Source organism: Spermophilus citellus, assembly GCF_964194105.1.
Source record: "Spermophilus citellus genome assembly, chromosome: 4".
NCBI classification, from domain to species: Eukaryota; Metazoa; Chordata; class Mammalia; order Rodentia; family Sciuridae; genus Spermophilus; species Spermophilus citellus.
In genome coordinates, this window is record NC_138185.1 from 43,581,451 (window position 1) to 43,602,037 (window position 20,587).

At 37.7% G+C, this 20,587-nt stretch overlaps 2 protein-coding genes across 4 annotated transcripts in view; one reads left to right on the forward strand and one right to left on the reverse strand.

Annotated features, from left to right (window-relative positions):
• The window catches only part of DZANK1 (double zinc ribbon and ankyrin repeat domains 1), a 75,987-nt gene extending 73,633 nt beyond the window's left edge, over positions 1-2,354 (reverse strand). The window contains exons 1-2 of the mRNA XM_081289869.1: positions 2,266-2,354; positions 504-620 (exon numbers count right to left, since the gene is read on the reverse strand). Of these exons, the coding sequence (XP_081145995.1) occupies positions 504-612 (109 nt within the window). The 5' untranslated portion in view covers positions 613-620; positions 2,266-2,354. The remainder of the gene's footprint in view (positions 1-503; positions 621-2,265) is intronic.
• Positions 2,355-2,627: 273 nt separating this feature from the next.
• Positions 2,628-20,232, forward strand: POLR3F (RNA polymerase III subunit F). 3 transcript variants are annotated; one of them, XM_081289870.1, is made up of 10 exons: positions 2,628-2,827; positions 4,520-4,637; positions 10,609-10,676; positions 11,037-11,057; positions 11,186-11,253; positions 12,930-13,042; positions 15,574-15,717; positions 15,966-16,073; positions 16,930-17,121; positions 18,127-20,231. In XM_081289870.1, exons 1-10 carry the CDS (start codon positions 2,766-2,768, stop codon positions 18,202-18,204), a joined length of 972 nt encoding a protein of 323 aa, XP_081145996.1. In that variant the 5' UTR covers positions 2,628-2,765; the 3' UTR covers positions 18,205-20,231. The 3 variants fall into 3 exon arrangements, with proteins under 3 accessions (XP_081145996.1, XP_081145997.1, XP_081145998.1); XM_081289872.1 differs by lacking the exon at positions 2,628-2,827 and adding an exon at positions 2,916-3,046 and having other exon boundaries at positions 18,127-20,232; XM_081289871.1 differs by lacking the exon at positions 11,037-11,057.
• Positions 20,233-20,587: the final 355 nt, after the last annotated feature.

Sequence of the window (20,587 nt, forward strand, 5' to 3'; positions counted from 1 at the left end):
AGTTAAATTTATTTATTTAATATTTATTTATTTATGTATCTTTAGTTTTAGGTGGACACATTATTTTGTTTTTATGTGGTGCTGAGGTTCGAACCCAGTTCTTCATGCATGCTAGGCAAGCACTCTACCACTGAGCCACAACCCCAGCCCATAGTAAGTTAAATTTATTATCCAAGCAAAATAACAAGCTTCCTGGGAAAATTAAATTAAATTTTAATTTTTTAAATTTTTTAATTTAATTAAAATTAAGTTCAACTAAGGTGAATCAATTGGAACTGTGTACCTATATAAATGAGAGCTTAGTCAAAGCTAACCATTTTAATCTAAATATATACCATGTTTTAAACAACCGAAGTACAACATTGTTTGGAATTATGAAAGTTTTACAAACTTCCCAACATCCTGAGTATAGAAAGCATATAAAGAGATAAATCAGCAACCACATGAACACAAAGAGTATGACAATGTTATTTTAAACAATTTCCAACACATGTGATTCCTACCTGATTTCATTTCCAAAAATGTATTGTTATCAATTTCATGATTTGCTTTTCCAGGTTGAGGCACTCGAAGTGGTATGATCTGAGGGACACACACGGAACCAGCAGTCATATTCTCTCCTTATATAAAAAAAAGGATAAAAATAAATTATATTATGCACCTATATCTGAATACAAGAACTGAAGAGCAGCACCTTACTTAAATATGGCAAAATTAGCCTAACCTAAAGAGAATATTATGAGTATGCCACTTACAAATATCATCCCATTTAAATTGAAATAATTTACATTTCAGCTTTATTTTTGCTGTTGAAAAAGATCATGAATGAATGAGATGGGGTAATGGGGCATTTTAAATGGACAAATTAAATGGCTAAAACAGAACAGAGACCATCACTAATGCTCTGAACTCAATTCCGTCTGGATTATTATAACCCTTTCTTTCCTTCAATTATTGGGCCATCACCCTTGACCTCAAGCAAGTCATCACAGAGGGTGACCAGAAGGAACTGAGTAGGTAGCACAAAGTGTTCATTTAGAGCCAACTCTTCTGAGAAAGCTTCAGGTCCATGGTCCAGGAACCATCACAGTGGTTCTTAAATTTGATAGCTACATAGACACTTTAGAAGGACTGCAAAGCATCACTTCTGAAAAGAAAGGAAGTTAGTACAGATATAAACAGTGATCAACAAACACAAGTCTCCCACTTTAATCTGCTGTACTTATAAATTATTAATTACCAGTACAGAGGCCTTCCAAGAATATGCCTTCCAAGAAGTTGGAAAGTGCTAATTATAATCTCCATATTCACTCAACTTTTAAAGTCTAATTTTTGCATCCTCATTTTTAAATTTACAATTTTCCATACACTTATGCATCAATTTGTGTTTGGGCATTAGACTATATCTAGTGTATTTAGTTTTGGTTGTGGCAACTTTTACACACAGTTGCTCTGAACATCTTTGCATTTTCAGTCTCGTCAGATTGTATTAGTGGGATAACTAAACTTAAGGAGTGAACTTAAAACCTTCCTTGTTGGATAGTTCCAGATTGAGAGCCAAGAATATAAACTGTGGGAGCAGGAGGATCGCAAGTTCAAAGCCAGCCTCAGAAACCTACGGAGGCACTAGGCATCTTAATGAGAACTTGTCTCTAAATAAAATACAAAAAAAAAAAAAAAAAAAAAGGGCTGGGGATGTGGCTCAGTGGTTATATGCCCTTGAGTTCAATCCCCAGTACAAAAAAAAAAAAAAAAAAAAAAAAAATCTAAACTGCGGATACTCTTAGCGCAGCACTGGGCCTGACAGAAGTGTGACTGAACACGGAACACGGGAGTGCGGGAGAACGTGCCCTTACGCACATTTCCATTCAAGTGAGAAGCATTTAAAATAAAAATACTTGAAAAGACATAAATAAATAGTTGATGGATAGAATAATTCGCGCGTGGAACTAGTAGCTGCCCTTGGGAGGCCAGTGGGCCTCAAGCGAAGGAGACCCGAGAAAAATGTCTGATCCACTAGATTCAAACCGCAGAGGGCGGTCAACAGCACCCCACCACCACCTCCCAACTACCTCCACCTGCACCATCTTCTTGCTTATAGGACCCTATAGGGTCCTCGCCCTGGTCCATCAGGGGCAGTCAGGAACGCCTGCGTCCTTTAGTTGGAGTAAAGGAGGCCCTCCTCCTCCTCCAGCAGTCACGAGGACCGAGATCAGGACCCCCAAGGCACTTCAGCCTCCCCCAACCCGGTTGCCTGTCTCTCACCGCCTCTTGCAGGCTCCTTTGCCGCAGCCCGGGTTACCACAGACGCGGTGAGCGCGCTCCGCCCACTGGGAACTAGGCAAATGATTGGCGGAAAAATCGGCCTCCTAGCAACCAGCTCCGCCCCTGTCACTGGGCGGAGAGATTGGTACCAGCCTGGATCTCTATTCCGAAGGCTTTACCGTAGATATCCAAGAATATGCCTTCCGAGAAATTGGAAAGTGCTAAGAGGTGACGTTGCTACTCGAAATAAGAGAACCAGGTTCTTTTGTTCGACAGACGCTATGTCGGCACAAGACGCTATGTCGGCGCCGGCGAGTGGTGCGGAGCAGGCGCGGCTTGGCCGCCTCAAGCCGACAGACTAGCAAGGACCGGCTGCGACACGAGGAAGAAGGCCCCTCGCTCTCGGGCGTCTGCTGTCTTCCGCGGTTACCGGTGTTCTGTGATTAGTAATCCAGTGACTCCGTGTGTCTCTTTCTCCAGGGTTCAGGAACTGAGCCCTAATGGCGGAGGTGAAGGTGAAGGTGCAGCCGCCCGACGCGGATCCGGTCGAAATAGAAAACAGGTAAGTCAGAGAGGCTTGGTTCCCGGTTCCAGACCCCCCTTTCCTCCCGCAGAGGGGCGGTCATTTAGGCAACCGGATCCATTCTCCAGGACTCCTTGGGAGTGGACGGAGCAGGTTGAGTGAGCACGCGGGGAAATAAAATGCGGCATTCTGAATACTCTTCCCTAGGAGAACAGGACTTCAGAAGTTCCAGACGGGATCGACAGCTTGCAATGATGGGTATAACTGACTTTGCCCGGATGCTGTTTGGTGCACTACCTATGTTAAGGAAATCAGTGCTCTGAAAATAGACCTGTCTTTCCCCCCGCAGTACTTGTGGATACATATTCTAATTCAGGATTGCTCCATCACTTAAGGGAACTTCTACAATAGAACGTTTGGGCCAAGTTAGGGTTCAGTTTGCGATTACAAAGCAACATTAACCCGAAAAGTTTAGAAGAAGTATTGAACTCAGGATTTTAGGGCATCTAAAGCTTTTTCCAATGTTATATACTCGATAACAGTGAATTCTACATTATCGCATAGTTTTAAGAGACCTTGACTTTCTTAAATTGTTATGAACAACGCATTTATTAATCCTAAAACAAGATTTGGACTTATTTGTTAGGGCTAATTATAAAAACAGGCCCCAGTTATGGTGAATTATCTTAACACTTCCTTATCACTTCCCAAAAGAAGTGTCCACATTATTGGTAATCCACCAGTTGGACCAATTGAAGGTATGATGCCACCACAGCCAGGCATCCCACAGCAGCAAGGAATGAGACACCCCCCACCCCAATGCCACTTCATGGTCAGTATGGTGGTCATAATCAAGCCATGCCAGTTTACTTTCCTGGTGCTAAGCTTCTGTATGGGCAGGAACTGCCTGCCAGTGGTATCCTTTTACCAAGGTGGGCCTCCTCGACCTCCAGTGGGAATGAGACCTCCTGTAATGTCTCCAGGTGGCTGTTACTGATCTTGTTTCATCCAGTTTAATAGGTTTGGAGAGTAAACCTTTTCTCAACTTGTGCTATTTATATAGCCAAGCTTCTCTCCATGAGGCTTCATTGTGACTTTAACAAACATTATCTTCCCACATACCAGAAACTATTGGACATTTATTTTACATGGGAAAAATTATTTGGAATAATAAAGCAGGAACTTTTCCTGAAGTTGCAAAAAGTCTGCATTTGTTTCTTGCTTACAGATTTACTACTTAATTTTGTTATACTTATTTCAGCTGAGAACATTGAAATCTCAGCTTTAATATAGTTTCTGTTTTTGTTAGACTTTTGTGCTAATTTAAAATTTATATCTGATGAAAAGAAGTGTTCCCCTTAAATAACACTAATAATGTAAAAAGCAACTTCCTCATTTTTTAAATATATTTTTAGTTGTCAATACCTTTATTTTATTTATTTATAAATAAAATAAAGGTATTGACAACTAAATTTGATTCGTTATGGTGCTGAAAATCAAACCTAGTGCCTCACACATGACAGGCAAGTGTGCTACTGCTGAGCCCCAGGCCCAGCCCAGCTTCCTCAATTTTTAATATGCTTTGGTTCAAAATCATCATACAAACTCAGAGTATCAGCCAAATGTGAATAAAGGAAAGGCACAATTTCAAATTATTCTGCTTGTACTTCTCTACCACTGCCTCTTGAAGCAGGTAAATATAAATGATATCATTAATACCTTTGTTTCTAGGATTATAGAACTATGCCATCAATTTCCTCATGGAATCACAGACCAAGTAATTCAGAATGAAATGCCTCATATAGAAGCCCAACAACGGGCAGTGGCCATCAATAGACTGTTGTCCATGGTAAGGAGAATCCAACTAGCTAACATAATTATTTATATATTATGATTGTTATTGCCTTCTATTAGTCTTGATGGTTAATTTTATGTTTACACTTGACTGGGAGATGGAATTCCACGCTATCTTAGCTATACATTATTTCTGGGGGTGTTCTAGAAGAGATTAGCATTTGAATTGGCTAACTGAGGAAAGCACATGGTCCTCCCCAATGTGGATGGGCAGCATCCAGTCTTTGAGGGCCTGAATAGAAGAAAAAAAGTGGAAGAAGGTTGAATTTACTTGCCTGACTATTTGAACTAGGACATCAGTTTTCTCCTTCCCTCAGCACTTTTGGTACTTAGGCCTTCAGATTTGGATGGGGATCTATACCATTGTCTCTCTGGTTCTTAGACATTGATCTATACCACTGACTTTGTTGGGTGTTCAGCTTACAGAAGGCAGAGCATAGGACTTCTCAGTCTCTATAATTACACAAACTGATACCTTATAATAAATTTCTTTCTAGTGAAATATAACTATGTATATCTCCTATTAGTTCTTTTTCTCTGAATAACCTCAACTAGTACACTGGACATAAAACCAGAAAGGGTGGGGCTGGGGATGTGGCTCAAGCGGTAGCGCGCTTGCCTGGCATGTGTGGGGCGCTGGGTTTGATCCTCAGCACCACATAAAAATAAAATAAAGATGTTCACCAAAAACTTTTAAAAAAATGTTAAAAAATTCTCTCTCTCTCTCTCTCTTTCTCTCTCTCTCTCAAAAAATAAATAAATAAATAAATAAATAAATAAAATAAAAATAAAAACCCAGGAAGTGTGCTAGGATTAGGATATAACTAATAAGACTCCAAGCCAGGAAACAGCTCAGGCTGGCTGAATTGAGAGAAGAAATAATTACGTACCATTTTACAAGATGAACAAAATAAATGTATTCTTTAAAATATTTTTTTAGATGTTGATGGATCTTTATTTTATTCATTTATTTATATGTAGTGCTGAGAATCTAACCTAGTGCCTCACACATGCTAGGCAAGCACTCTACCACTGAGCCATGACCCCAGCCCCTACATGTATTTTTTTAAACTGTTGTGTTTATTAACTTAGTTGGTATGTTAAGGGCACATAGGCATAGTCTGTTCTCAATGCCTGTTTACTTCCTGCTGCCAGTTTTGGACCATTTCCTATGAAATATCTCCCCTTTGATTTTCCTGTGAATCATCCCAGAGTCTATTCATTTAGAGTTTCACTCTCCACAGTGTCACTCTGAACTTTTCAGGAGGCAGAAGTAAGACCAGCTAAGTGCCAGCAGTCCAATTAAGGGCAGCCTCTGCCCCCAGAGTCATTGCAGTGGGATTTTTCCATGAAGCCCTAGGCCTGCTCTTACCTATTCTGTCCTCCTTAAGAATGGAAGGCAGTGATACCATTCTCCTCCAACTATCCAAAAATACCCAGTTTGTGGTACTGCATGGTCCAAATTTCTGTCATCAAAACTCCCATTTCCTAAGAAGAGTTTCAGTTTGATTTTACTAGCAGCTAATTAAAAGTTCTGCACTAGGCCTCATGATTGATATGCTTTTTTAAATCTTCCAGCTTTGTGAGATTTGTAAGGGCTCTGGATATGGAGATTTGAGATCAGATTTTGTTAAACCATTTCATTCAGCCTTCCAGCTCAGAGATTGGCAAGCTTTTTCTAAAAAGTGCTAAATAGTATATCTTTAAGGATTTGTAAACCAAATGGTTTTTGTTACAATTACTCATCTCTGTCATTTTAAGAAGAAGCAGGCGATGGACAATAACATAAACAACTGTGACCATGTTGCAATAAAACTTTATTTATTAAAAAAAAAAAAACAAACAAGCAGTGGACCAGATTGCTGACCTGTTTTAGCCCAAAGATAAAAGGGGTATTGTAATCTCTCATCATTTTACTATGGTAAAAATTTACAGTTCCAGGGAGAATTGTGAAAGGGTTTCTGGGAATTTATGGCAGTAGATTATATTCCTTTTTGTCATCTGACCTCCCTCTGCATTCTTTCTTTCTGAAGATCTTTCTCAGTACCTCCCTCTCTTACCACCTCTACATCTGCTGCCTACTGCCAGTCCTATTGGTTACAGGCTGTAGGCAGTGGTAGAGCTATTGAAGTATTTTGAGCAAACACATGATTATTAATAATCACTAAATGTTGTTGATCTTAGCTCTTAATCAGTGCTCAAACTTGAACCACATCTTCATTCCTATTACTCCTACCTGTGTTCAGGCTCTTGGATTTTACCTGGGCTTTTGCAGTAGCGTCTTAACTGGCTTCCCTGACTTCACCTGCCTGAGAGCAGCCAGTCTGATCTGCCTTAAATGTAAGTCTGACCCATTTACTCTCCTGCCTCAACACTAGAGATTCAAGTCCAAATTCCTGAGCTTGACAATACTGAACTCCTGTCTTCTTCATCAGGCTTATCTCCTCTACCACATTGCCTCAAAGTTAGTTGTCAGAGGAAACAGATTGTTTTTGATTTGCTGCCACATCAAACTGTTTCATGCCTCACAACCTTGACTGATGCTGTCCTCCTTGCTTTCTTCACACACTGTCTTCTTGTTACCCTTTAGGACTCAGATCTGCCATCGTCTAGGAAGTCACCCACATCTCTCATTAGGCCATAGCCTTTTCTCTGAGAGACTGTCCACTTTTAACTCTTCCTTCTTTCCTTCCTCCTTTCCCTTCACTGTCTTTCTTTTGCAGTGCTGGGAAGCACTTTCTTTTTTTTTTTTTTTCTTCAGAGACATTTTATTTTTTATTATTATTTTTTTATTGGTTATTCAAAACATTAAAAAGATTGCAGAATCACATCGGTTACACATCCACATTTTTACATAATGCCATAATAGTAACTGTTGTATTCTGCTACCTTTCCTATCCCCTACTATCCTCCCTCTCCTCCCCTCCCATCTTCTCTCTCTACCCCATCTACTGTAATTCATTTCTCTGCTTATTTTTTTTACCCCATTCCCCTCACAACCTCTTATATGTAATTTTGTATAACAATGAGGGTCTCCTTCCATTTCCATGCAATTTCCCTTTTCTCTCCCTTTCCCTCCCACCTCATGACTCTATTTAATGTTAATCTTTTCCTCCTGCTCTTCCTCCCTGCTCTGTTCTTGGTTGCTCTCATTATATCAAAGAAGACATTTGGCATTTGTTTTTTAGGGATTGGCTAGCTTCACTTAGCATAATCTGCTCTAATGCCATCCATTTCCCTGCAAATTCCATGATTTTGTCATTTTTAGTGCTGCGTAGTACTCCATTGTGTATAAATGCCACATTTTTTTTATCCATTCATCTATTGAGGGGCATCGGGGTTGGTTCCACAGTCTAGCTATTGTGAATTGTGCTGCTATGAACATCGATGTGGCAGTATCCCTGTAGTACGCTCTTTTAAGGTCTTCAGGGAATAGTCCGAGAAGGGCAATAGCTGGGTCAAATGGTGGTTCCATTCCCAGCTTTCCCAGGAATCTCCATACTGCTTTCCATATTGGCCGCACCAATCGGCAGTCCCACCAGCAATGTACAAGAGTACCCTTTTCCCCACATCCTCGCCAGCACTTGTTGTTTGACTTCCTAATGGCTGCCAATCTTACTGGAGTGAGATGGTATCTTAGGGTGGTTTTGATTTGCATTTCTCTGACTGCTAGAGATGGTGAGCATTTTTTCATGTACTTGTTGATTGATTATATGTCCTCCTCTGAGAAGTGTCTGTTCAGGTCTTTGGCCCATTTGTTGATTGGGTTATTTGTTTTCTTATTGTTTAATTTTTTGAGTTCTTTGTATACTCTGGATATTAGGGCTCTATCTGAAGTGTGAGGAGTAAACAATTGTTCCCATGATGTAAGCTCCCTGTTTACCTCTCATTGTTTCTCTTGCTGAGAAAAAACTTTTTAGTTTAAGTAAGTCCCATTTGTTAATTCTAGTTATTAACTCTTGTGCTATAGGTGTCCTATTAAGGAATTTAGAGCCCGACCCCACAATCTGTAGATCGGAGCCAACCTTTTCTTCTATCAGACGCATAGTCGCTGATTTGATATCAAGGTCCTTGATCCATTTTGAGTTAACTTTTGTGCATGGCGAGAGAAGGGGATTCAGTTTCATTTTGTTGCATATGGATTTCCAGTTTTCCTAGCACCATTTGTTGAAGATGGGAAGCACTTTCTTATACATGCTAGGCAAACATTCTACCACTGAGCTATATATCCTCAGCCCTTTTTATTTTTTATTTGAGACAGGGTCTCATCAAGTACCCATACTGGCCTTGAACTTGTAAACCTTCTGCCTCAGCCTCCTGAGACTTCTTACCTCTTTCTTCATGCCAGCTAGATAGTTTTGATGTTAGTTGTGTTTCCCTTTTCGAATTTCTGTTTGTTGCATAGGGTGTGTGTCTAAATGGTAGATACCTTGTCTAGCATGCCTAAGGGCCCTAGGTTTAGTCCCCAGAAAAACATACACACAAAGAATTTATCCCCCCAAATAGTTATCATAACATCTAGCACAGTGTGGATGTTCAGTAAATGTTTATAGGTTGAGTAGACAACTGAATGGAGCCTCCAAATAACTTTGTGGTCCTGCTTTGCCACTTATTGGGATTGGGGGAGGGAGGGAAGGTGTGTGAAGTTCATCCAGTATGTAAGTCAGTTTTCAAGTTCAAGTTAGTCTTTCCAGTCTTAACAACTCAGGAATGGGACCCCCTCAGCCATGGTTTCCCAGAACTGCCAGAAACTCAATAGTGTAATCATCTGGGTTCTCCTAAAGTTAAACCCATGGAAATTCAGAAGAATGACAGCATGCTTTATTTTTGCTTCATTATATAGAAATAAAACAACTACAGATCTTTCATTCATTGGTTGACCTTCCTACCCAGCTTTCATATAACACAATAAAAATCATGCATAGCAGTAAATGTCACTGTTAACTTTATAATATATAATTTATTTTGTTATTGTACCGTAGGATATTGATGCATGTTTAACCTTATCAGAACTTTTTATACAAATTATATTTCATTTTTATGTATGCTATAATTTGGATTTATTTGGATTTGAATATGGAATTTAATTTATTGTTCTAAAGCTGTTTTTAAAATATTCTTCATACAGAAAATAGTGTTGATATTTTGAAATATTTTGAGATGGGGCTGGGGATGTGGCTCAAGCGGTAGTGCGCTTGTCTGGCATGCGTGCGACCCGGGTTCGATCCTCGGCACCACATACCAACAAAGATGTTGTGTCCGCCGAGAACTAAAAAATAAATATTAAAAATTCTCTCTCTCCCCCCCCCTCTCACTCTCTCTTAAAAAAAAAAAAGAAATATTTTGAGATGAATCTATTGGAAAAATACATTGGGGTTAGCAATGTAGCTTAGTGGTAGAGAGATTGCCTAGCATACTTATAGGTGGCCTTTTGTCAAAACCTAAGTCTCACGTGTTATGGTGGTACACACCTTTAATCATAGCAACTGGAGAGGATAAGGCAGAAGGATTGCAGGTTTGAGGCCAGCCTCAGCAACCTAGCAAAACCCTGTCTCAAAATAAGCAATAAAAAGGGCTGGGAGTGTTGCTCAGTGGTAAAGCACCCTGGGTTCAATCCCCAGTACCAAAAAAAAAAAAAAAAAAAAAAAAACCTTAAGTCTCAAATGAGAAACTAAAAATTAAATGGGGAAGATAGAATATTTTACTCTATAATAAACAAAAACATTAAAGAATGCATTAAAATACAAATGGGATCCTACTAAGTTATACTCCATGTATGTATAATATGTCAAAATACACTCTATTGTTATTATATCTAAAAAGAACCAATAAAATAAAAAATAAATAAAATTTGGAATTCATAAAAAAAGACTGCATTAACATCTGTCACTGTGTTTTATGTAGAAATATATGTGTATGTCTCTAAAATAATTGACTCCTACTTTCTATTAAAAAACTATCATTAGGGTCAGTTGGATCTCTTAAGGAGCAATACAGGCCTTTTGTACAGAATAAAGGACTCTCAGAATGCTGGGTAAGCAACTTTTTTTTTTTTTTTTAATTTTAAGAAAGTAAATATTGCAAAAACACTGTGTGTGTCAGGAAAATAAAAAAGCTAATACAATCCTGTCCTGCATATCATCCCTACTTCCTATCATACTTTCCATTTCCCAGAATAACCACTCCTAATAATTTGGTATATATCTTTTCTTCTAACTGTATATAAGTACTCATAGTGATTATATATTTATATATAATCTTTTTCTTTCTTTTTCTTTTTTCCTTTTTTTTTTTTTTTTTTTAATAAAATTGGGATCTCACTATCCATACTGTTTTGTAACTTGTTTTTTTCACTTACCATATCTTGGACATCTTTTCATGTTGATACATACAGCTCTGTCTCATTCTTTTTAAGGTAAGCCCTTCTTTTTGGTAAATAAGTCAATGTGATGACTTTGTCTGCTAATTCATTTAAGTAGTCATATAGATTATTAGATGTCTTATACCCCTTTGCTTTTTTAATTCTACTTTATTCCCCTACAGCAAAATGAAGGGATCAGACAACCAAGAAAAACTAGTATATCAAATTATAGAGGATGCAGGAAATAAAGGTAAGCACGTGAAGGATGAAATAGAAAAAACATTTGTCTTTGGGGTTACATGTAGGATTGAGATTCTGGCTTCTGGGTAGAGCTTAGTCTGTAGAGTATAATGATGCCATGTGTGTAAAAAGTAGAGGAAACTAATAGAACATGCACTTATGACACACATATGTTTGAAGGACACCCTTCTGAATTCTGAACCACATGAATGAATTATCTATGCAAAACTTGTTTTTTACATTTTTAGCTATATGATGGTTCTTAATCTGTTTTATGTTGTTACAGACTGGGAAATTTTTTAAAGAAATTTATTTCTTACAATTCAGGAGGCTGAAAAGTTCCAAGTCCAAGGGCTACATTTAGTTAGAGCCTTTTTGCTGATGAAATTCTTCATAGAATCCCAAGGTAACACGGGATCACTTGATTGGACAGGAAGTTACCCAGAGAGAGCTACATTTATAATAGCCCCTCACTGAGTAGCCCATTGATCCATGAAAAATGACCCAATTACCTCCCAGAGGTCCCACCTCTCAAATATCATTAACGCATGACTTTGGGGATTAAATTTCCAACCCATGAAATTTGGGGCAGGACACATGTGAGCCTGAGTTTCTTCATCTTATTTGTAAATTGAGAGAGAGAGAGAAGAGAGAGAGAGAGAATTTTTTTAATATTTATTTTTCAGTTTTCAGCGGACACAACATCTTTATTTTATTTTATATGGTGCTGAGGATTGAACCCAGTGCCATGCGCATGCCAAGCGGGCGCATTACCACTTGAGCCACATCCCCAGTCCCTTTGAGTCTTTGATAGTAGCTTACAGATTTCCTTTCCACATATAATATTTATTTCCTTCTTTTAATTATGACTTTACACAATAGGCTTTTAGTGTTTTTGAGAACCATAGACTTTATATTTCTACTTTATAAATATAGTATTGTATAAATAATGGATGTATATGCATGGAGGTGCTCAGCTAAAAGGTTTTTTTTTTTTTCCTCCCAATTGAGGATGGCAGTTGACCCTCTGACCCAAGTATAAGTTTGTTATTCACATTTATAGTCTAGAATGAAAATATCAGGAGACAGAGATTAGGGTGCAGAAGGGATGAAAGAGATGACATAAGTTAATTTATTAATATTCATGTTTTTTGTCTTTCATTACAAAAATGTCCTTTTCATATGCCTTTAAGAAGATACCTTCATGGGAGTCTAAGAAGTTTCCAGTTATACTATAAAGAATAGGACTTATTGCTGGGCATAGTGGAGCATGCCTGTAATCCCAGCAATTTGGGAGGCTGAGGCAGGAGGATCCCAAGTTCCAAGCCAGCCTCAGCAACTTGGCAAAACCCTAAGCAGTTTAGCATACCTTTTCTCAAAAAATAAAAAGATAAAAAGGGCTGGGTATGTGACTCAGTGGTTAAGCACCTCTGGGTTCAATATCCAAAAGAAAGAAAAAAGAAAAGAATAGCACTTATTTATTGTTTTGCATAATTTTGTATTTTTTTTAAATCCAGGGTTGTGTTTTTGTTCATTTTTATCTTAAAACAGTTACGTAAAACATTTTGTTAAAGGATGTACTATAACTTTATTTTGGTAGTTTTGGAATGAGATATATGTGGTAGGAGTAGAAACAAAAAGCCATAAACACCATAGTGCAACTTATTTTATTTTACTTTCTTATAGGAATATGGAGCAGAGATATTCGATATAAAAGTAACTTACCATTAACAGAAATCAACAAAATTCTAAAGAATTTGGAAAGTAAAAAGCTTATCAAAGCTGTTAAGTCTGTAGCAGTAAGTAGTTTTTTCTTTCCCTAAATATTCATTTAAATATGTTGTTCCAAGTATGTTTCAAGTTTTTATTCTTTAAGCTATATTGTGATTTAAAACAACTCAGGAGACTGAGGCAGGAGGATTGTGAGTTCAAAGCCAGCCTTAGCAACAGCGAGGCACTAAGCAACTCAGTGAGACCCTCCTGTCTCTTAATAAAAATACAAAATGGAGCTAGGGATGGGGATGTTGCTCAGTGGTTGAGTACCCCTGAGTTCAATCCCCAGTACCAAAAGAACAAAAAACAAAAACAAAAACAAAAAAAGAAGTAAGGGGGAGGAGGTCGGACAGGGATATCTGAAAAACTAAAAGCGAAGAAAGTGTACATGAGTACTGTACTTGAGTTGATGCAATTCTTTCCCATGAGGATTCTGACTAATCATTCTGATACTACCATACATAGTGTATTAGAATTGAATATGTATATAAACGATGGGGGGTGTTGGCTGCGATGCAATTCTGACACAGGTTAAAGGCACAGTCCCCGTCCGCCCTCCAAGAGTATCTTCATTTGAGACACCCGTTGTAAGTTCAGGTCTCCCCAGGCCACCCACACTCTGACCAACTGGCTACAAATTTAGAGGCTCCAAAGACTCCCTCAGATTCAGTAATTCGCTAGAATACTCCTGGAATTCAAGAAAGTGCTGTACTTACCATTACAGTTATGTAGGCTACAAAGAACCAGCCAATTGAAGATACACATAGGTCAAGGACTGGGAGGATTCCAAAATGAAAAAATTTCCATATCTTCCGGAAATATCACCCTCCAAGCACATTGATGTATGGTTACCGAGGAAATTCATCCAAGCATTGATATTCAGAATTTTCACTGGAGTTTTGTTATATTGGTCTGATCAATTGAATGCTTGATGTGACTGAATTCAAGCTTTAGCTCTGCTCCCCTTCTAAAAGATTAGATTGATGTTCCAACCTTCTAAATCATGTTATTGGGCTTTCCGGCATGGAAAGCTTCCATTCAGAGGTTCATCAAAAGTCACCTTGTTAGCATAAATCCAGGTATGGTCCAAGGGACCAGTAAATAACAAGGAAATATGTTATTGGGAAATTTTAAAAAGTAGTGGTTATTTCCCAGGAATCAAGACAAAAATATTCTACTGCCATGTATAACTAAAAAGAACCAAAAAAAAAAAAAAAAAAAAAAAAGTGAGAGACAAAGGCTAACTAAATTCTTTATTAAATAACAGTGAGATTCAGATTTCTTAGTGTTGGAGTGGAAATAGAAAGTTGGAAAGTTAGAGCTAAGTGCAAGGCAGTCCATGTAGTAGTGGTTTAGTGTTGGAGATATTATTATGAACTCATGTTTGATGTAAATGGTTACATACAGAAATACTCATTATAGGTATGTATACATACAGGGGTTACAAATCTTGCTCTGTCAGCTAAGAGGGTCTGGAAGTAATGGCACCTCAGTAGCAAATTAATGGTTTCTGATAGCATTTTCCAATAAAGTGACCTAGGACTTCCTGGAGTAGTGGCTGTGTCTAGGATGAAGACAGGAAATATACAAGATGATCCTGATATCTTATAGCACCAGAAAGTAAGAAGTGTAAAACACTCATACAATGATTGGGGTATGTCAAAGGGATTCAGAAACCAACTGAAAAGTTTCCAATGCTCAAAGCTAGAAAAACTGGAATAACAGTAGTAGTGGATTGTAATTCAAATTACAAAATAAATATTCATGAGTCCAAACTAATATAAGTGTTTAAGAAATTGTCACAACTGCCGGGCATGGTGGCGCACACTTATAAATCCCAGTGGCTCAGGAGGCTGAGGCAAGAGTTTGAGTTCAAAGCCAGCTTCAGCAATGGCGAGGTGCTAAGCAACTCAGTGAGACTCTGTCTCTAAATAAATTTCAAAATAAGGCTAGTGATGGGGCTCAGTGGTTGAGTGCCTCTGAGTTCAATCCCCAATACTACCCCCATCCCCCGCAAAAAAAAAGAAAGAAAGAAATTGTCACAATCAAAGGAAGCCTAAGGAGAAATGGCAACTACTTGTGATATGGTGTCCTGAATTGGGAGCAGAAAATGGACATTAGGGAAAAACCAATGAAATATGAATAAAAAATGGACTTTAGTTAATGATAATATCAAGCTGGGTATGGTGGCATGTTCCTGTAACCTCAGCTACAAGTGCAAGTGTTCCTTGCACTTCCCAGCTACCTGGGAAGCTGAAGTGGGAAGATCTCTTGAGCCCAAGAGTAACAGACCATCGTGGGCAACAAAGTGGGACCCTGTCTTCAAAAAAAAATTTATATCAATATTGATTCATTAATTGTGAAAAGTGCATCATACTAATACATGTTAATAATAGGGATGTCAATAATAGGGGAAATAGTATGAATTATACAGCAACTCTACTATCTTTGTGTAATTCTGCATATCTAAAAGTTTGCTAAAATATAAAGTTTGCTTTTTAAAAACTTAATTTTTAGAAACTGTTATCACACATCAACTGTGTGTATTCTTTCCTAGGCCTCCAAAAAGAAAGTATATATGCTCTATAACCTTCAGCCGGACCGGTCTGTGACTGGTGGAGCCTGGTACAGTGACCAGGATTTTGAATCTGAATTTGTAGAAGTACTTAACCAACAGTGTTTTAAATTCCTACAAACCAAGGTAAGGCATAATTGAGGAAACATCACCAAAAGTTATGTTTTAAAAAAGTTTCTTCATAAAGGATGTTTAATCTTATATACTACATTTTATAAGATTGAAAAGAACTGAAGTTCTTTTACATTTTTTAGTAAAGTTTACATTTTTTAGTAAACAAATGTGTTCTACTGTTGGTTTGACTCAGTATAAATTGCATTCAGAAAGTGCTTACTACATTCTTGCTTAGATCTCTTATATTCCAACCCCTATAGGCAGAAACAGCACGAGAAAGCAAACAGAATCCAATGATACAAAGAAATAGTTCATTTGCTTCATCACATGAAGTATGGAAATATATTTGTGAACTGGGAATAAGCAAGGTCAGAACTTTCTTATCTTTTTATATAAAATTTATTCTTCATCACAAAGATATAATGTACAGTGTGTACCAAGCATTATTTGACCAGGTCCCTTTTTCAGTAATAGCTATGAACATTCTGCTGAATCTACATTGAGAAAACATTGTCCTAAGCCTTAGGAAAAGGCAGTCATTCCCATTGGACATTGCCTAAACCATTCTTGAGTTTGGGACATAGAGTAGCCAAGTACAGGTCTAGTGGTGCATTTCACCATCCAAAGTCAGAAGTTTGTTCTAACAAGTTCTTCACCTTTGCAGGAATAGTTTAGCATATGTGCAAAACCTCAATCATGACATCAGTTATCATTTATTGGTATTCTTTGCTGCTTACGTGACGTGGCACTTGTTTTTTTTTGGGGGGGTGGGGGGGTTGGGGGGGTACTGGGAATTAAACCCAGGGCCTTGTGCATGCTAGGCAAGCACCCTACCACTGAGCTACAGCCCAACCCCTGAAGTAGCACTTGGACAAGTTATTTTCATTTTCTGGACAACAGATTTCTGATTTATAAAGAACTAGAAACTTTGCAAGCATATTAAGAATCTTTATAAAATTCTTGCCAAAGAAATGTTTCTTTAGGGTGATGAAGACTTCAAAAGTGTCAGACTCAGCCTGAGGTTAGACTTTTGTCCCTAGCATTTCAGGGGTTTGTCCTAACTTGGAGCGTCGTTCACCCTCCTTGTGCTTTCCATTACTCCTCTCCAGCACAGTGCTTCGCCATTTCACCAAGGAATTGTGACCCTTTACTGTTTATAACACCCTCCAAAAAGATGTCTTCTTATCCTTTATGCATCCCTTCTAATTTATCTTTTTTTTTCAGGTAGAGTTGTCCATGGAGGACATTGAAACCATCTTGAATACGCTTATTTATGATGGGAAAGTGGAGATGACTATCATTGCTGCAAAAGAAGGCACAGTTGGCAGTGTAGACGGACATATGAAACTGTACAGGGCAGTCAATCCAATCATCCCACCCACAGGTTTAGTCCGAGCACCCTGCGGGCTCTGCCCAGTAAGTTAAAGTGACTTCACTTTACTGCCGGGTGTAAATGTCACAGAGCAAGCACTCCAGTTTTCCCATACTATTTAGAGTTGACCAAGAGCTGTTCAAACCTTCATGCAACCTTGATGAACAGACCTTTAATGAACAAACTTTGCCTTACATTCTTTCTTGGAATAACCAGGTTAAGGACATTTGCATTTTTTCTTCTCTTGGCCCTGAAATAGACACTTTTTTTTTTTTTTTTCATCTAGGGAGGGAAATGAAATTTGTTGAGAATCTACCACTGGCCCAGCATGTTCTTTATGATTTTCATTTTATGGTCTCATTTAATCCTCCTTATGTCCTGGGAGCATATAGTGTTATTTCCCTCTTAAGAGCAAGGGAATTTAGGCTTCAGAAGACCTAAAAGCAACAATTTAGAAGCAACTGTCAGAATTCAAACCCCAAAATGATGTATTTTTCCCCGTATGTCCTAGCACTTTGGTTTATTCATTCCCAGGTGGGTTTTGAGCACCAACTGTATGCTATAGGCACTGAGGCTACAACAGAGCAAGAGATACTCCCAAGTTCTCATGGATTTATATTCTCAGATTGCTAGTCTGTGCTATATTTCATTTTACTGGCCCTTGTCTATATGCCCAAGCTCACTCTGTCCTGATTTTAACTCATAGATAAAAGACTAACATTGGGAATTCTGTTTAGCACCCTTCATAAGAAGGAAGATAGCTAAACGTGAAGCATTCATAGTATAGGACTCTCTTCTTGCATTTCTGTTTCCTCCTGGTAGCCTTTTACTCAGTGGGCAGGTAAACATAATCATCTTAATGCATCAGTAAAAGGCCTCCCTTTAAACTATGATCAGAAAGCAGTTCTATTATAATATGTTGTTAAATATACCCCTAATCCTGTTCAATTTTAAAAGTTGAGAAAAATATTGTTTTAAATAGTGGTTGGGTCATAGATATTTTTAAAAATTCAGTTTGAATATAAACTTTCTTTTTTTTTTTTTTTAAGGTTTTTGATGACTGCCATGAAGGTGGTGAGATTTCACCATCTAACTGTATTTACATGACAGAATGGCTCGAATTTTGATGGAGAATGATAAATTCTACTGACATTATACAAATGAAGTTGCTTGGAGACCAAATAATTTAATTCATGATGGAACATCAAATTTCCTTGAAAGCAGATTCACAGTAATGGATACAGACTTGCTGCTATGAAAACTTGTTTTTTTATGTATAAAGACTAAATTTATATTGGTAGAGAGGCCATCAGAATATGAAACAGATGAGGTTAGTAGTGAAATCTGTTCTTCTATACATAAAAAAATCGAAGCCCTGGAGAACAACATCTTTTGAAGTTTTCAAGACTTTTGATGGATCAAGGAAAAAGAAACAACAAACCCCTATTCGCCAAGTACTATGGAAATAGCTAGAGCACAAATATTCATTTTAAAGTTATTTATTAAGGTCTTCGTTAAAAAAATTTTACGTCTGGCTCATTACCACCATTTTTGTTTCCTGTTTTCTCAGTAGTTTCATTGAGAAGAAATTAAAAATGGTGAAGACAGGAACAGCACAAGAGCATATGAAATCTTGAAGAAGCATTAAGTGAGGGAGAGTAGGACATTCCTTTTCTACACATTATTGATTCTTTCCTATATCAGTAATATTCTTTTGAAGGATTGTGCTACCATACCTCAAACCCAAAGGATGAATATTGTCAAGGATGTTTCAGTGCGTAAATATTATAATTTTCATCATAAAGGGAATATTTTCACTTTTCCTTTGTTAAAGTCTTACAAGCTTCATTATGTGGCTCAAGTGTATTCTTCACCAGAATTTCCCTGGATTCTTATATGATGTCTACAGTGTTTATGTGTCTGAACTCTCCCATCCCTGCAGATTCAGATGTTAAAATCTAATGCACAATGTGATGGTATTTGAGGCCTTTGGAAGGTAATAGTTTGAGGATGGAATACTCAAGAAGGGAATGTGTGCCCTTTTAAAAGAACCTAGAGAGCTCTTATTGTACCTTCTGCCCTGTGAGTACACAGGGAGAAGACAACCATCGGTGAACCAGGAAGTGGTCCTCACCAGACACCAAATTTGCCAGTGCCTTGATCTTGGATATCTCGGGCTACAGAATTGTGAGAAATAAATTTGTTGTTGATAAAACACAAGTCTGTAGTATTCTGTATAACACACAGAAGGGATTAAGACAATGTGTATCCACTTAACTAGAACTGAAACCAAAAAAAAACCCATTGCCTTCCATTCATACTTTATTTTGAGGGTGATGGGGACAGTTCTTACCCTGTTTTAGATTTGTTTCTTTTCCTTTCTCTGTTCTAAAACTCATAGTGTCACATAATCAAAAAAAGCCACTACTGTGTAACTGTCCTGAGATCTATTAGCACTCCCGGTTCTAGTCGTCAGTATAGAAAAGTATAGTCGTCCAGTGTAGAAAACTCTAGGTTATTTGATGTGTTGTTGCACAGAAGGTAGGTATACAGCTTTTAAGGATCTCAGCGGTTGTGGTTTCACTTTGTAGTTTTTGTCCAGGCCAGACCCACAGAACCAACAACCTAAGGGAATTCACACACAGCTAGCTCCTCTTGCAGGCCTAATTCTAACACAAGTTTGGAGATGTTCTAAGGGGACAAGATTAGACTAGTTATTTTAAAATAACTGGTAAAATTCATCTCAGTATTCAGTTTTTATCATATAAATTCTGTGGCCAGCTCCATAAAATTCACATTTAATGACAGGAATTCCTTATAATAAAAATCATTCATGTATTGGATGAATATAAGCTATAAAAAGATCTGGAAGCCTGAAACTACAGAGGATTTTTCTTCTAGTGAGAGTTGGAATGGTAAGAATAATGTCTGTCCTCCTTGGAACTTACCTATCAAAGAGACACTAGTCTTATTTAATAAGAAAACTGAATTTGGATGAGAGTAGAAATGGGGAGATGGAACCAATTTGTGTTTTAAATGTAGACTTCACAATGTGTCTTAATAGCCAGTGATTGGTTTTTAAAATTTACAACCAGTGTCTAAAACAAAAAGTATTTCCTGCCTTGTCAAAATAAAGAGACCCTTTAAACTTAATTTTGCTATAGTTTGTATTTTATTCTGAATATTAACTGAAGGAAAAACAGACAATAATTTAAAAATACAGCACCTCAGATATATATTCAATGGATTAATTATTCTACAGAGATAACCTGGGACCAAAACATGATAAACTCATGACAATATCAAAAAATCAAATTTGTAAGTGAAATCCTCTAATACTTAGTTGATTTCCTGTAAGAACAATTAAGTTCCTTACTACTAGGTTTTAGATATTTGCTCACCTGGGGATAGATGACTCCTCAGACTTTCAAGGAAGTCTCTGTTTAATAATGATTTATGGATTATCAAATTCTGAGGTTCCATGATTTTATGGTTTTTAATGAATTAACA